Raw genomic sequence first — 16737 nt, 5'->3', positions numbered from 1 at the left:
GTGTGATGAAGCTTTATGTTGTGTGATGTAGCTCTATGTTGTGTAATGAAGCTCTATGTTGTGTGATGTAGCTCTATGTTGTGTGATGTAGCTCTATGTTGTGTGATGTAGTTCTATGTTGTGTGATGAAGCTCTATGTTGTGTGATGTAGCGCTATGTTGTGTGATGAAGCTTTATGTTGTGTGATGTAGCTCTATGTTGTGTGATGTAGCTCTATGTTGTGTGATGTAGCTCTATGTTGTTTATGTAGAACCTAGGTCCCAGTGGAAATTCTTTTCAATTCAATTCAATTCATTTTTATTTGTATTGCGCTTTTAACAATGAACATTGTCTCAAAGCAGCTTTACACAGATAATGTGGTGATTAAATGTAAATATGTTCTTTGTAAGTATGTTTGTCCCTGATGAGCAACTGTGGCAAGGAAAAACTCCCCTAAATGGCATAAGGAAGAAACCTTGAGAGGAACCAGACTCAAGAGGGAACCCATCCTCATCTGGTTGCACCAAATGTCCATTTGAAGCATATATACAAAGTTGCGGGGTACAGTGATGATGATCAGAAGCAAACTGCACTCCCGAATCAGTGCAGCAGATCGCCGACACCAACTACAGTCCAATCCGTCCTCAAAAGCACCCGTTCTACTCCGGAATTATATGGAACCACCCAAGGTGTTGATGAGAGACCGTCCCAAGCTGCACAGAAGTGTGAAGATCCACGGAGGGGAGAGGGGCAGGAACAGTGGTCACTGGAGCCTCAGGAGCGTGTTTAACTTGACCGAGAGAGAGAGAGAGAGAGAGAGAGAGAGAGAGAGAGAGAGAGAGGGTGACGGGAAGAGAAGGATATGGATTATTAAGTGTAACTATTGGTGTATGAAAGTTAATGTCACTGTGCAGTTTGGACTCCGGCAAGACTCGCTATGGCAGCATAACTAAAAGGGAGAACCAGAACCTATTCTATTCTATTCTATTCTATTCTATTCTATTCTATTCTATTCTATTCTATTCTATTCTATTCTTACATTATATTATATTATAATTAAACAATCGGCTCTTAACCCTTTTCTGTTTGCAGTGGTGATGGACAGGTTGACGGACGAGGTCAGACAGGAGTCTCCCTGGACTATGATGTTTGCGGATGATATTGTGATTTGTGGTGAGAGTAGGGAGCAGGTTGAGAAGAACCTGGAGAGGTGGAGGTATGCGCTGGAGAGAAGGTGAATTAAAGTCAGTAGGAGTAAGACAGAGTACATGTGTGTGAATGAGAGGGAGGGCAGTGGAGTGGTGCGGTTGCAGGGCGAAGAGGAGGAGAAGGTGGAGGAGTTCAGGTACCTGGGGTCAACAGTGCAAAGTAATAGAGAGTGTGTTAGAGAAGTAAAGAAAAGTGTGCAGGCAGGGTGAAATGGGTGGAGAAGAGTGATAGCAGGAGTGATTTGTGATAGAAGAGTATCTGTGAGAGTGAAAGGGAAAGTTTATAGGACTGTGGTGAGACCTCGCCACCGGTTTGCTAATCAGGGACAAACTTACTTATAAAGAACATATTCACTGTTAATCACCACATTATCTGTGTAAAGCTGCTTTGAAACAATGTTCATTGTTAAAAGCGCTATACAAATAAAAATGAATTCAACTGAATTGAACTGAACCTGAGATGCTGTATGGTTTAGAGACAGTGGCATTGAGTAAAAGACAGGATGTGAAGCTGGAGGTAGCAGAGCTGAAGATGTTGAGATGTTCATTGGGAGTGATGATAAACAGGATTAGTAATGAGTTTATTAGAGGGACAGCGCATGTAGGATGTTTTGGAGACAAGGTGAGGGAGGTGTGATTGAGATGGTTTGGACATGTGCAGAGGAGGGACATGGGGTATATCGGTAGGAGAATGCTGAGGATGGAGCCACCAGGAAGGAGGAAAAGAGGAAGACCTAGGAGGAGGTTTATGGATGTGGTGAGGGAAGACATGCAGGTAGTTGGTTTGAAAAAGGCAGATGTAGAGGACAGGGGGTATGGAGACGGATGATCCGCTGTGGCGACCCCTAATGGGAGCAGCCGAAAACAGAAGAAGAAGAAGAAGATTATAATTAAGCAACCTTCTTTTTTGGAACAAAGGTGTTGCAACACAATCAGCCACTAGGTGGCACTAAAGGACCATTCAAAATTGTCGGGGATTTTAGAGTGGACATGAGAATTAGAGGCACGACAGTAATAACAACAGAAATAAAACAATAAAAAATGATATAAGACAAAAAGAAAGAAAATAGAAAAAAAATGTATCCTATAATTTTTCCTCTTGTTAATTCTGTAAATAAGGACTACTGTTATTAGCGTTGTGAACCAAAATGGCGGAATATGAAAGTAGACTCGAGGAGAAAGCGATCAGACTTAGGTCATTAAATGAAATCGGATCAATGAAGCAACAAAAATAAACAACATTTGGGTGTCAAATGAGAAACAAAAATGAGCAGCTCGGAAACTTCCCAGTAGCCAACGAGCCGCTGATGACGTCATCTGCCCAGGGGCGGGGGGGGGAATGCTGAAAGTGCCACTTGTGTGACAGATCAGAGAGGAAACTTCAGAAAGAGACCGTGTTTCTGGCGCTGATCGGACCCCCTTGTTCGCACCCATGTCTGGGACTCGGTCTGTCCGCCGTGTTTCTGCTGAACGGTGAGTTTTTGCTCCGTCATTCTGGACATTTTTAATCTGAAGCGCCTCCGAGGAGAAGGAGAAGAAGAAGAAGCGGTTTTGGTCTCCTCCTTTCTTTCAGAAAGTGTAAGAAGATAAACTTCCGCATGTGTCCTGTAGCTCAGAGAGAGGATGTGCATCAGATTGTAACGGTACAGCAAGACATGCTGTTTGTTTGTTTATTTATTTATTCACTTATTTGTTTACTTATTTAGATTCGCACATTCCATTAGAATAAATATCAATTCAAATAAAGACATTTCTATAAAAGAAAATTGGTGTGTAGGTTGTTGTGGAGAAACATTGTATTGCTTCCTGTTTTTGTGACTTCCTCTATGAATAAGTTGACCCCCTCCTATGAGAAGGTTCTGAGTCTTTATGAATTTTCAGGATTTTCAGGGTTCAGTTTGTGTCCCGTTAATGTTACACTGAGCACATGTGTCTGAAGAAGATTCAGACACAAGAAGACTCAGTCCAGTAAAGACCCGTGTTGCTTCTCGGTCAGTGTTCATGACAAAAAAAACCACCCACTTTCAACTCGTCCAACCTTTAAGTGTACAAAAACGACATGAATGAGTTCTCTGGAGTTCACTGATAAAGGAATTATTAGGAGTATTGTTAAGAATTCTAAGGAATTTTTGTCTTGTGTAGTCCAAGTTGAATGTATAGTGTTATTTATGTCTGTACTTGGAGTCACTACAGCTGGAACCGAATTCCTTATGTGTGTTAACACATTTGGCCAATAAACCTGATTCTGGTTCTGATTCTGAATGTTATTTTTTTCGGACATGATTCCAGCATTGGTTATGGAGCAGCACGGAAGTGATGACGAATCACCGGTAGTTTTTCGAGGTGAAACCCGGAGGAGAAGGAGGAAAATGAAAGCGTTCACTTCAAATTCGTCAGCAGCAATGGATCATTTAACATTGGAGTTCGTGCTTCCTACGACTAACAAAACGACCAAAAACCCCGACACTCTGCAGTTGGATGTGATCGGGAACTGGACGGTAGGGCAGGTAAAAGGACAGCTGTGGCTGAAGGCAGTCACAACCAATATGTGCCCTGAATTCTACCAGAAATACTCACCAGAACACTGCATCCTGCTCTACCAAAAGAAAGGCAGCTGGTGTGAGATCTATGACAAGCACCAGGTGTTTCAGACCCTGGACTGCATTCGCTACTGGAAAGCACTTAAAAAGGATGTTGGAAAAATCTATCTGGTTTTAAAGCCGCAGCCTTCTGAAGAATTCATCCAATACCAGAAATTTCTAAGTCATCTAATAGGGTATGATGTCACGGATGTCAGCAACGTTCATGACGATGAGCTGGAGTTCACGAGAAGGAAGTTACTTACAACCAGAAAAATCGAACTGATTGACCGCGATCCCAAACTTTACTCAATGGATCCCTGGATCACCACCAAACAGTTACCTGATTACCTGCTGAGTAAGATCACTAACAACCACATCCTAGTTGTGATACACAAAGACACCTCAAGTCAGACAATAAAGGTATCAATTGACGACACACCGTTTCAGGTTCTTCAGAGTTTTTTTATTAAGGCTACAAACAAGAGGGCGTTGCTCGGCATACCTGAGGATGTCAGTGAGTCCGATTTTGTTCTGAGGGTTTGTGGAAGAGAAGAATATCTCTTTGGGAACTATCCTATCAAAGATTTTCACTGGATCAGACAGTGCCTCAAAAGTGGAGAAGAGATCCATTTGGTGCTTGAATCTCCTCCAGATCCTGAGCTAGATGTGGTCCCGAAGGAGGATTGGTCACAGGTGGATGACTGCACTGGTGTGGCTGGTACTCATGAGCAATTGACGATTAATGAGAAAGACCATGAGAAGGTGTTCACTGTCTCACTCTGGGACTGCAATCGCAAGTTCAGAGTCAAAATCCTGGGGATTGACATACCAGTGCTGCCTCGTAATTCAGAACTCATTGTCTTTGTGGAGGCCAGTATTTTCCATGGGCAGCAGCTGCTCGCTCAGGAGAGAACATCCTCGAAGCCTTTCATGGAAGAGGTGCTGTGGAATACCTGGCTTGATTTCAACATCAAAATTAAAGATTTACCCAAAGGTGCTCGGCTGAATCTGCAGGTTTCGTGTGGCAAAGCACAAACGCAGACCTCCAAAGACTGCGCTTCGTACGACAGCAAAAACAAGAGAGAGAAACTTCTCTACTACGTAAACCTGCTGGTGGTGGACCATCGGTCTTTACTTAGGCAGGGCGAGTTCATCCTGCACATGTGGAAGATGCCTGAGAAGAGCGAGGATAACAGTAACGTAAATGCCGATAAACTCACATCTGCCACCAATCCGGACAAAACCAGTTCCATGGCGATTGCAGTGCTACTAGACAAGTATTGCTACCCAGTTGCTTTGCCTAAGAGCCGGGAGTCGAGAGATGCCTCAGAAATAGAAGGGGAACGAGGGAAAAGGGAGATGCCAAACCATTTACGCAAGCAGTTCGATCAAATTGTCACTACAGACCCTCTGCATCCACTCAGTGCAGAGGACAAGGAACTGCTCTGGCATTTCAGGCTGGAGTGTGTGCGCCATCCTGCAGCCTACCCTAAGTTTCTTGGTTCAGTAAAGTGGGGAAAACAGGAAGCCGTCACGATCACACACCAACTCCTAGAGAGAAGCACCGCATGGGACCGGAGCCCTCTGGATGTGGGTTTAGCTATGCAGCTATTGGATTGCCACTTTTCTGATGCAAATGTCCGCACTATGGCTGTCAGGAAATTGGAGACCCTCGGTGACGATGATGTCCTTCGGTACCTTTTGCAGCTGGTTCAGGTAAGTCTTTATGATAGTTTAATATTGCCCAGTTAGTTTTGCATTTTTACGTTTTTTTAAACTGACAGTAGGAAAAAAAATCCCCTAGTTGACTATTCAAATGGGTCCATCTATAAAAGTAGTGAGTGACTGCTTGCTACAGTTGTCCTATTTATTATTCTAACAGTCGTGTATTTCTTATTCAAATAACAAATAATATGTTACTTTGTTCATTTGAGTTCTTTATCACAAATCTCCCCCAGGCTGTGAAGTTTGAACCCTATCATGACAGTGCACTTGCCAGGTTTCTCCTCAAGCGTGCTCTCAGGGTAGGTCCAAATGTATCTTTGTTCATCTTGTAAATACTGTATAGAAGTATTTTTCCTTACTCCCAGTTAACTTCACAGAGCAAACGAATTGGACATTTCCTGTTCTGGTTTTTGCGGAGTGAGATAGCTCAGTCCATGCACTACCAACAGAGGTATGCCGTTATTTTAGAGGCTTACTTACGAGGCTGTGGAGATGCCATGCTGCAGGACTTCAGGAAGCAGGTGGAAATTACCGAGGCACTACAGAAGGTCACCCGTGAGGTTAAAGCCATATCTGCTGAGAAATATGATGTGTCAGCACAAGGTGTGTGTACATGCTGAGTCTTCTTAATCTCATTTCATTACCTCTAATCCCTGAAGGATTTGGCATCTAAAAATATTGGTTTCCCGTAGTTGTTTTTCAGCTACGCCAGAAACTGGAATGTCTGCAAATGCAGGGTTTACCTGACAGCTTTAAAGTACCTTATGATCCCAGCCTGCGAGCTGGAGCACTGGTGGTATGTAGCGAAGCACTACAAAATGTCTGTTTTTGTCTTTTCTCTGTTACTCGTGTAACTCTGTATGCTTGTATGACACGTTTTGCTACATTTAATAAATGTAAAAAGAGACAGTATAAGACTGTAGTGTTTTGTTTCAGACTTGTTCAGTCAGACAGCTGGTAATGAAACTTTTACTGTTTATAGATTGAGCAATGCAAAGTAATGGCATCCAAAAAGAAACCCTTGTGGCTGCAGTTTAAACGAGCTGACCCCACCACTCTGTCCAGCGATACCATCGGGATCATTTTCAAGGATGGAGATGACCTTCGTCAGGACATGTTAATTCTACAGGTGACAATTTTTGTTTCCAGAGTTACTTACAGTTACAGTTACATTTATACTACTGAGCATTTTATTGTTAATTAACAGCCGGAGGGTCCAGGAGTGGGAGCTTGGTAATGTTGGGATTTAAATTCATGCTCATCTGATCAGAAGCCTAACATCTTAACCACTAAGCTACCACTCAGAAATAGACAACAAAAAGTTAAACCTCAACAAAAAAACCTCAGCAAAAAAAATTATATATATATATATATATATATATATATATATATATATATATATATATATATATATATATATAATAAATCTCTGTTTTATCCAAATGCAGATTTTGTTGATCATGGAGTCTATATGGGAGACAGAATCGCTGGATTTGTCTTTATTGCCTTATGGTTGTATTTCCACTGGAAATAAAATTGGTAAGTTTGTGCAGATAAATATTTAGTAAAATGTTCCTATGAATGTTTACCTCAGTGAGATATGATTGATGAGACACATGAATTCTTGGCCTTAGGAATGATTGAGATAGTGAAGGATGCTGCCACCATTGCAAACATCCAGCAAAGCACTGTGGGGAATACTGGAGCTTTTAAGGATGAAGTGTTGAACCAGTGGCTTCGAGACAAATGTTTGAATGAGGAGAAGGTAGGTTATTTTTGCTGGAAGTCATGAGTGTTTGTATTTGAGGGGGAAGGAAATGTCTATGGGTGAACTTCCTGGTTCGACAGGGACTTTGTCTGAAGTGCAGCTTTTAATTTTAGAATAGGCATTAAATTAAAGCCCGCTGCTGACAGGAAATAACAAGTATTACCCAGTAGTCGTACTGAATCCGTATGGTTTTTATTTCTTTTTTGCATGCTAATGTTTGCATAATTCAAATGTGTGTAATAAAAAAAGTCATTGCTTTTTGCCCTCCCTCCAGTATCAACAGGTGGTGGAGCGCTTTGTGTATTCCTGTGGAGGCTACTGTGTAGCAACCTACGTCCTGGGGATTGGTGATCGTCATAATGACAACATCATGATCACTGAATCTGGTAAATAAGCATGTATCATGTTTTTAAAAATCTTGAATCCACCCAGAAGAAATTTCAGTTAGTCAGAGATTTTCAAACACTTGATATGGAGTAGACCTGGCACATAATCAAATTTTAGGTTGCTGGTTTTCTCCATCTGCCAGTGATGGAGATCATGTTAAAATGCTATAATGCAAAGAAGCAGCTATATGTGAGCATGATCCAGAAACACTGCCTTCTGCTTTGGGCCAAAGTGCATTTAAAATGGACTGGAGCAACTTGGAAAACGGTTGTTGTTTATTTTCCCAATTCAGCCATGCATTTCTCATTACTACAAATTTCTTCATCTTTAAAATACTTTCTGTCCACTGTATTAGGAACAACTGTACACTTTACACTGTACACATTCATGCAGTTATCTATTAATCCGATCATGTGGCTACAGCACACAACAATAAATAATAATACCGTAATTATTATTATTACTTACAAAAGTGAGTACACCCCTCACATTTCAGCAACTATTTAAGTAAAGGGACAATACTATAAAAATTAAACAGATATATTTTAGAGTAGTCAACGTGCAGCTTTTATAGCAGTACAGATTTACTGTCCAGTAAAAACATGCAGTAATTATTGCAAAATAACTGCCAACAAAAAGTGAGTACACCCTCAATGATAACAGCTGTATGTAGTGTAACCGTGCAAAGCCACACATCCTATTAATCATGTTCATGTTTTTGTCTGCTTGACAGAACCATACAAATTTGTGTATCTTTTATTAGGAGTTAAAATTTGGGATTTTAGAAGAGAAAAGATTCGAAAATTAGAATTGTTGCTCTCCAGAAAGATGCAGAGGCTATAAGAAGATCAGTAACACCCTGAAACTGAGATACAGTACAGTGGCCAGGGTCATACAGATGTTTTCCCAGACGGGTTCCACTTGAAACAGACCTCGCAAGGGTCCATTAAAGAAGTTAATGAAGAATCATGGTGGTGGTAGTATCATGGTCTGGGGCTGCATGAGTGCTGCTGGTACTGAGGAGCTGCGGTTCATTGAGGAAAACATGGATTTCAACATGTACTGTGACATTCTAAGCAGAACATGATGCGTTTCCTTTAGAAACTGGGCCGAACAGCAAATTTTTCACATAATATTGACCCAAAACACACGCCAAGATGACAACTGCCTTGCTGAGGAAGGTGAAGGTGGTGAAGTGGCCAAGTATGTCTCTAGACCTAAACCTTATTGAGCACCTGTGGGGATCCTCAAGTGGAAGGTGGAGAAGCACCATGTGTCCAACATCCACCAGCTTCGTGATGTCATTATGTGGAAGAGGATCCCAGCAACAACCTGTGCAGCTCTGGTGAATTCCATGCCCAGGAGGATTAAGGCAGTGCTGGATAACAATGGTGCTCACACAAAATATTTAGGGTGCACTCACTTTTGTTGCCAGCTATTTTGACAATAACGGCTGTATGATGATTTATTTTTAGATGACAGTAACTATGTACTGCTGTACAAACTGCACATTAACTACTCTAAAATATATACAAGTTTTATTTCTGTAGTATTGTCTCTTGAGAAAATATACTAAAATGGTTGCTGAAATGTGAGGGGTGTACTTACTTTTGTGAGATACTGTATATGGTGGGGTGTGGTGGTTCAAGTTTTTTAGTACCTGCTGAATTTGAATGGTGCTAAAAAAAACATTAAAAAGATTCGAGGAAAAAGGCCATATTATCTGAGCTGCCGTAACTCTCCGCATCACTCTTTACAACTTTGGTGAGCAGAAAAGAATCTCAGGATGCACAAACATTAAGTTCTATCCCTGTCGGCTAAGAACAGAGAACTGACTCAATCATAGGCACAGATACACAAACTGGACAGATGAAGATTAGGGAAGAAAAAACACCGGTTCTATTTCCAGTATTTGAATGTCTAACTTGAGTCTCTTATGAGTTTATTGTGTTTCACACCATTCTGTGTGAACTCTGGAGATTGTTGTGTGTGAAAAACCCTAGAAGATTAGTTGTTTATGGAAAATTTAAACCAGCACATCTGGGACCAACAACTCTGCCATGATTAAAGCCATAGAGAACTCACCTTTTCTTCAATAGATAACTGCATAGTTGTGCAGGTGTACAGTGGTACACCTGTAATAAAAGCAAGTAAATCACAAAGGAGGAACATCCAAGCACTCATCAGACAACAAAAATATATATAGTGGGAAGTATTATTTTATTATTTTGTCTGAATCAGGGGCCTTATTTACATTATATTATATTTTATATTATATTTTTTTATATATAATTACCAAATTTCATATCCATAGCAACTGCATACAACAAATACAACAAACAAACATAGAATTTTTCCATTTTACAAAGGAATCTGAAAAACTATAAAACTAAAATGTACAACCTATAATTAACACTTAAAATGCACAACACATATTACAGTGTATCTCGACATTTTTTACCAACATTCTTGCGACTTGGTAGCAACTCTGTGCTGGGACCCGATGTTTCAGGACCTCTGGTTTAAAGCATAAATCCAGCATTATTTTAAAAAAGGACACACTGAAGGTTGTGAAACTCAAACCAGAAGTAAAAACACAACGGCACTATTGTCAGATTTGCTGCGATGGAAAATGTAATTCATGTATTCTAAACTAGAAATCAGATTCAAAAGTACTTTGTAAGGATGAGAAGATTCCTCGCTTTGCATCGGTGCTTCGGCATAAAAGTTACCGATGTGATGCTTCGATTTAAAAAAAAGTGCATTGGATAAAAGTTAAAAAGATAAAAAGAATTTATTTATATAGAATTAATAATAGATGCGATATACATAATGTTATATGTAAATAGATTTTTTTCTCGCTAAACTGTTTTTCTACGGAGAGTCACGTTGAATAAATATTAACATGGCAGAGGTAGAGCTGCATGTTCCTGGAGACAGAACAGGAAAAACCATCTGGTTTTAGTTTATCTTTTGTCTTTTCTTTTTTTGCACTAAAAGCCTGTTTGTAAAGGATTAGCTGTCGGTCTGAACCAAAGAAATAAAAGCAAACTACCATATTGAATTTCACAGCATCATATTTTTTCCATTGCGTTGAATTGCATTGTTTAAAACCGAAATTGGATCACACTGCATCATAATAGGGGTTGAAGCGTATCACATTGCATTGTAGCTGCTTCATTTGTACTGTATTTTTATTTTATAATATCGTTGGCTGTGCATCGAGCTGTGAATCGCTTCAACCTCAGATATGGAGATGCACATCCCGAGTACTTTGATATGATTAACAGCCCATTGTATGCTCTTAGATAAATTGGTTCTAGGAGACTGATATAAATAGTTGTGGGATAGTTTGTTGGGTACCTTTTAATTAGTCTGTGTGTGATATTTAGGTTTGTTGTAGTTATTAGGTCCTTTATAATCATTGATAATTTAGTGGGATAAACCATAAATATTCACCATGTGAAATTCAAAAAGCATGAAAATAAAGAACATTTTCCCGATGCTTATTGTTTTCTTTGACTTTTTATCAATTCATTATATGTATAATTTGTGTATTAAATGTTATTAATATCTGAGGTAATAAATGTTCTATGTTCAGGTAACCTTTTCCACATTGACTTTGGACACATTCTGGGAAACTACAAGAGCTTTCTGGGAATAACGAAGGAGAGGGTCCCTTTTGTTTTAACACCTGACTTTCTCTATGTCATGTGCACCACAGGAAAGAAGACAAGCCCCAATTTCCTCATGTTCCAGGTGAAGAAACCTGTTTTTATTTTTTATGATCGAATAAGGAATTTTGTTGAAATTTGTTGAAATTTTTTTATGGAAGGAGTCTTAAATGTTAGCTTTCTGAACAAGTCATGGTGCTTTGTTTAAAAAAAAGAGAGAGAGAGAGAGAGAGAGGGAGGTAATATATGGATATATGAATATTTGCTCTAACACAGGTCTTCTGTCCTTGTATCTACTGTCTCACAGTTCTCATTTCTCTGATTTAAGTTCAAGTTCAAGTTTATTTCTCTTGCGATTTTCACAGTGCACATTGTCCCAAAGCAGGTTTACAGAGATTAAAGAGTTATGAAGTTAAAATGCATACATTTAACACCTGTAATTTAGTCATTTATAAGTTTATCTGAATGAGTGAGTCAATGACAACTGTGGCAAAGAAAAACTCATTTAGATGGCATGAGGATGAAACCTTGGGAGGAACCAGACTCAAAAGGGAACCCGTCCTCATCCTCAACACTGAATGACCACTTATTACACTTCCATCATTGTTCAGTGTGCTGTTTAGTGATGATGCTTAAATACAAAACTGTTCATGCAATCTGAGGTCCTGAGCCACTGCAGCAGACTGTTTATATTTATTACAGTCAAATCCATCCTCAAAGCTCCTGAGTTTTTCAGTAATTTCATTGATGTTTAGGTTGTTCATGTGAAACCATGTCCAGTCGAAGTAAACTCCATAAACAGGTAGGGTGTCTGGATGAATCAGGTAGATCCAAACTTAAGAAAGGGACAGGAACACTGTCTTTGCACTAAATGCGCTTTATGTTGTGTCCCAGATAGTTTTGTGTAGTTTTGTGTTACTTTCTGTTTATTTATGTCGTCCAATGTAGCACTTTGCTATTAAGGGGATTGTTGTTTTATTTCACTATGTACTGTACCGTATACCATTAAAATGACAAAGCCGACTTGATTTGGGAAGTAAAAGTTGAGAATGGAATAACTTTTTACAGCTATAACACGCTGATCACCATAACATTATGACATAAGAACATTATGACCAGTGAATTGAAGAACACTAACACTTCAGCATGGCACCTTGGTGGATAATATTAGGCACCAAGTAAACATTTTGTCCTCCAAGTTGTAGAAGCAGGAAAAATGGGCAAGTGTAAGCGTAATTGTGATGTCTAGACATCTGGGTCAGAGCATCTCCAAAACTGCAGCTCTTGTGGGATGTTCCTGGTCTGCAGTGGTCAGAAGCTATTAAAAGTGGTCCAAGGAAGGAACCGTGGTGAACTGGCGATAGGGTCGTGGGCGGTCGAGGCTCATTGATGCACGTGGGGAGCGAAGGCTGGTCCGTGCAGATGAGCTCCTGTAGCACAAACTGCTGAAGAAGTTCATGCTGTTGGTGCCAACAGGGGGACCAACAAAATATTAAGCAGGTGGCCATAAATTTAAGCCTAATTGGTGTAAGTTATATCTCTTGGATGTCTGCCTTCTCAGCATATAAACACTCTCTCGCTCTCTCTCTCTCTCTTTCTCTCTCTCTCACTCACTCAAGCCTTTCCCTTCTGGGAAATGAAATTGTTCAAAGCACTGTGTATTGTATTGTACTATGTATTTTATTAGTAAAAATACTAATCGACTTATTTCCTTTTAAATCTAGGACATTTGTGTGAAGGCCTATCTGGCTCTGCGCCATCACACCAACTTGCTTATTATTTTGTTCTCGATGATGCTGATGACTGGCATGCCCCAGCTGACCAGCAAGGAGGACATAGAGTACATCAGAGAGGCTCTGACTGTGGGCTGCACAGAAGAAGTGGCTCAGAAACACTTTCTGGATCAGATTGAAATCTGCCGGGACAAGGGCTGGACGGTTCAGTTCAACTGGTTCCTACACTTGGTGCTTGGCATTAAACAAGGTGTGGAAAAAAGATCAGCTTGAGCCAAGTATTACAGAAAAAGACACCATGAAACAGTGTTTTTGAAGTGTATTTTATCAGATTCATTTTTATATCACGGTTTTATTTTTTTTTTTGCATTTCCTCTTGTCACTTGCTTTGCTGCGTTGCCTAAACGAGATTATTTTTCACTTATCAGTTACAAAGCCGTAATGAAAATAATGGAAATTGGTTGAGTGAACATGCATGTCATTGCTACTTCTTGCTTAATATTTGTAACTTTGAATTGTGTCTCAGACTTTTAACTCTGAGGTTTATCCAGTTTTTTTTTTTATCCTACAAATTACACAATAACACGTTGTCAGGTCAGAACTCAGTCCTTTCCAAAATGTTCGCTTTGTTAAAGTTTAATGTTACTGTCATTCCAACAGATATGTGCAGTTTTAGAGGGCACATGGCTTTTAAGTTGCATGTGTAATACAAAAGGTATGTTTATGTATAACATTATAATTATTAGTAGAATGTAATGGAGGAGAGTTTGTATGATTTGTGTCTCTCTCATTTTTTAGCTGAGAACCCTGACCATAATCTCATGTAGTGTATGTAGCTTATGAAAGACCAAAAAATGTTTATTATCAGTCTAACTGCTCAGTTGTATAAATGAGATCATTGTAAACTGCTTCTAACAAATGCCCTAAATATTAATGTAATGTAATCTTACCAACCAATGCCATATTACCATTGTTACATTGGCATTAAGCAAACACACATGTCCACCCCTATACATCGCTTTGCACAGGGACGATAAATGTTTTGCATAATGTCTATAGAAGAATAAATGTCTATATTAGTCCCAATTACAATCTGTTAAGCCATCCCTTGTATATAAACAAACCTGCTGCCTTCATCTCTAGAGCAGGTAAAGATTCCACAATATTGTTCATAGTGTATGATAAGGTGTTTATTTCCAGTGTTTTATACCCCTGAGAAAATATCTCTCAACTCTCAAATATATGAAGTGCATAAACAGAGCAGACATGCTCATGAAAACAAGTGTTTATTCACACTGAGGTGGTTAAGGGTGATTAAGTCCTTGTGAACATAACATTATACCTTTTATAGAGTTTTCTTTCTGGAACTAGATTCATATTTTCATGCTGGTGAATCCCCTTTCAGCAGTAACCCGTAAGTAGCATGTCTGGTCTGATGGGTCTGAGGGGTTTGGGGTTTGTGTAACCTCAAAACCTGACAGAACCATAGACTGTATGGCTAGAGGGGGCCTTCAATAATACTGACTCTTCTCAGAAAATGCTGCAGTCACATCTGTAGCAGTGGTGAAGCAGCGTAGTGTCGATTTGTCCATACCTGGAACCTGTGTTAGACTAAACAGATAAGAGTCTGTTTTTAAACCGATCTCATCTTACTGTGCATTAGGTAAATTAGGGATTGCATTCACCCACAGAAGCACAGAATCTGCCTGTTTCTTAAACCTCAATATTGTTTGAGATCATTATTTGATGTATATCACAGTAGCATCGTTTGACTATGACACTTAATAGGAGTTCCTGGAAATGTTGCAGCACTTGCAACAGACTTTCACCAACATGGAGCTTCAGTCTTCCATTTTCACTTTTCTTTAAAACCAACGGTCATTCCCACTTCCCTGATCTCAGGAGGAAGTACAGTATTAAAGGCACAGAGGGTGCCTTGTGATCTATAAAGAGAAGTGCACCCAGACCTTGGCATCGCAAAGGCTCTATGGTGGTGTACACATTTGTAACAACTCTGTGTGCTAAGGCTGATAACGAGAAGGAAATATTCTGAATTGTTGGGTCACTTTGCAGACATTTATGTCTCAAATCAGGGATGGGGCAAAAATTCCATAATGTTGCTGGTGCAGATTTGGCCTAGCAATCTTGTGCAGTTTGTAACAAGATTTATGTTGTTCCTGCATCTTCACCTCCTCAGGAACACAGGAATGAAAAAAAAGGAAAAACGTGCCATGGTGGGGGTCTGTTATAGGCTACGCATACATGAGGTCAGATTTTTTTTTGAATACTTAGGAAGGAAATGAGCCCCTGAAAAATAAAACTCGCATAGTTTATTTTAGGTTGAATCCTAAGGTTGAAGTGCTTCATTTACAAATGGACCTGATTTTTCTCTTGAGCTTACTGGTGAAATATTAGACTTTGTAGAGTTCACTGTATTTCTGATATAAACATTTGAAGTAAACATTTCCTTGTAACTCAAATGAAGTCTGATATCTGTACTGAATTCAGTCTGTGTTCATAAACTATATGTACTTGTAATTTTGGCAATAATATCTCTAATTCAGCACATTGTCAGACAAATCAATAAGACCAAGGTAAATTATATTTTTTTAACTATGTTTATGAAGTATTTTTGGTGATGTACATTCATTTTATTTACATTAAAACATGGCCAAAGATTATACTAAGAAAATACTGTTTTGTCTTTACTGCCACTCACACTGGGGTGTGTGTGTGTGTGTGTGTGTGTGTGTGTGTGTGTGTGTGTGTGTATGTGTAATTGGTTTGCATTCCATCAAGGGCGACTCCTTTCCTTGTGCCTCTAGTTCCCTGTAATAGGCTCCTGGAACCCTATCACTCTGCATAGGATGAGCAGGTGGATGGATTGATGAAGGCTACTGACTTGCTCAATTTGCAATGCCACAGCACCACATAAACTTATACGAAGAACTGATTTAAAAATTCAGTAGAAAATGTAACCTGATAAGAGTGATATGGGAGAGATAGTTGATAGTAGGATTATAAAAGTGGTAACCTGGAACACAGAAACTTTGGCAGGCAAGAATAACCAGTTTTTTGTCTATGCAAATCTGTTGGCTTCAGGAACAGTGTATTTGTGTCTGTAAACATATTCAAATAATCAATGTAAGTAGATCTACTTGTTACAGTGGGACATATTTTTACATATGACATTCTTATTCATATCTGCGGTAGTTTTGGCGAATTCCATCAAAACGGTTGAGACAATTCTCCTTCACTGAGCACGAGAGCGATCTTCATATGCGCACAAAGAAAAATCCCAAATTCCCTCATCATCACCACTGGCAATTCAACTCAACAGGTTTCCTTTCCACATATTAAAGGTTTGACTTTTAATACAGCACTGCAACATGGCAAAAACATGAGTTCGATGTGATTAAATCACAGCATAAATTATACATTACATGACTTTAGTCTGTGTACCCCTGACCATCACACCCTTGCATTGTTCCTCCTCAAACCATTAACACAAAGTTATAATCACACACATGTATAGAAAGAATAAAAGAAAGAAAGCTGCTTTATTGTTATTGTTATTGTTATTCATTCTAAATATATGTACTGATCTGTAGGCCAGGCCTACTGCACCGCAAAGCTGCCATTGTTGTACCCTGAGCAAGGCCTGCCATTTGTACAAAGCAG

The 16737-nt window shown here is 39.5% G+C and overlaps 1 protein-coding gene across 1 annotated transcript; it reads left to right on the top strand.

The window, feature by feature from the left end:
* The first annotated feature begins 1988 nt into the window (after nt 1-1988).
* Nucleotides 1989-14142, top strand: pik3cg (phosphatidylinositol-4,5-bisphosphate 3-kinase, catalytic subunit gamma). The gene is made up of 11 exons (XM_046873340.1): nt 1989-2660; nt 3477-5485; nt 5728-5793; nt 5872-6097; nt 6187-6290; nt 6477-6623; nt 6943-7033; nt 7129-7259; nt 7537-7648; nt 11251-11408; nt 13048-14142. The coding sequence occupies exons 2-11, from the start codon at nt 3485-3487 to the stop codon at nt 13327-13329; spliced, it is 3318 nt and encodes a 1105-aa protein (XP_046729296.1). The 5' UTR covers nt 1989-2660; nt 3477-3484; the 3' UTR covers nt 13330-14142.
* Nucleotides 14143-16737: the final 2595 nt, after the last annotated feature.

Source organism: Silurus meridionalis, chromosome 18 (genome assembly GCF_014805685.1).
Source record: "Silurus meridionalis isolate SWU-2019-XX chromosome 18, ASM1480568v1, whole genome shotgun sequence".
NCBI lineage: Eukaryota > Metazoa > Chordata > Actinopteri > Siluriformes > Siluridae > Silurus > Silurus meridionalis.
This window is presented reverse-complemented; position numbering and strand designations above follow the sequence as displayed.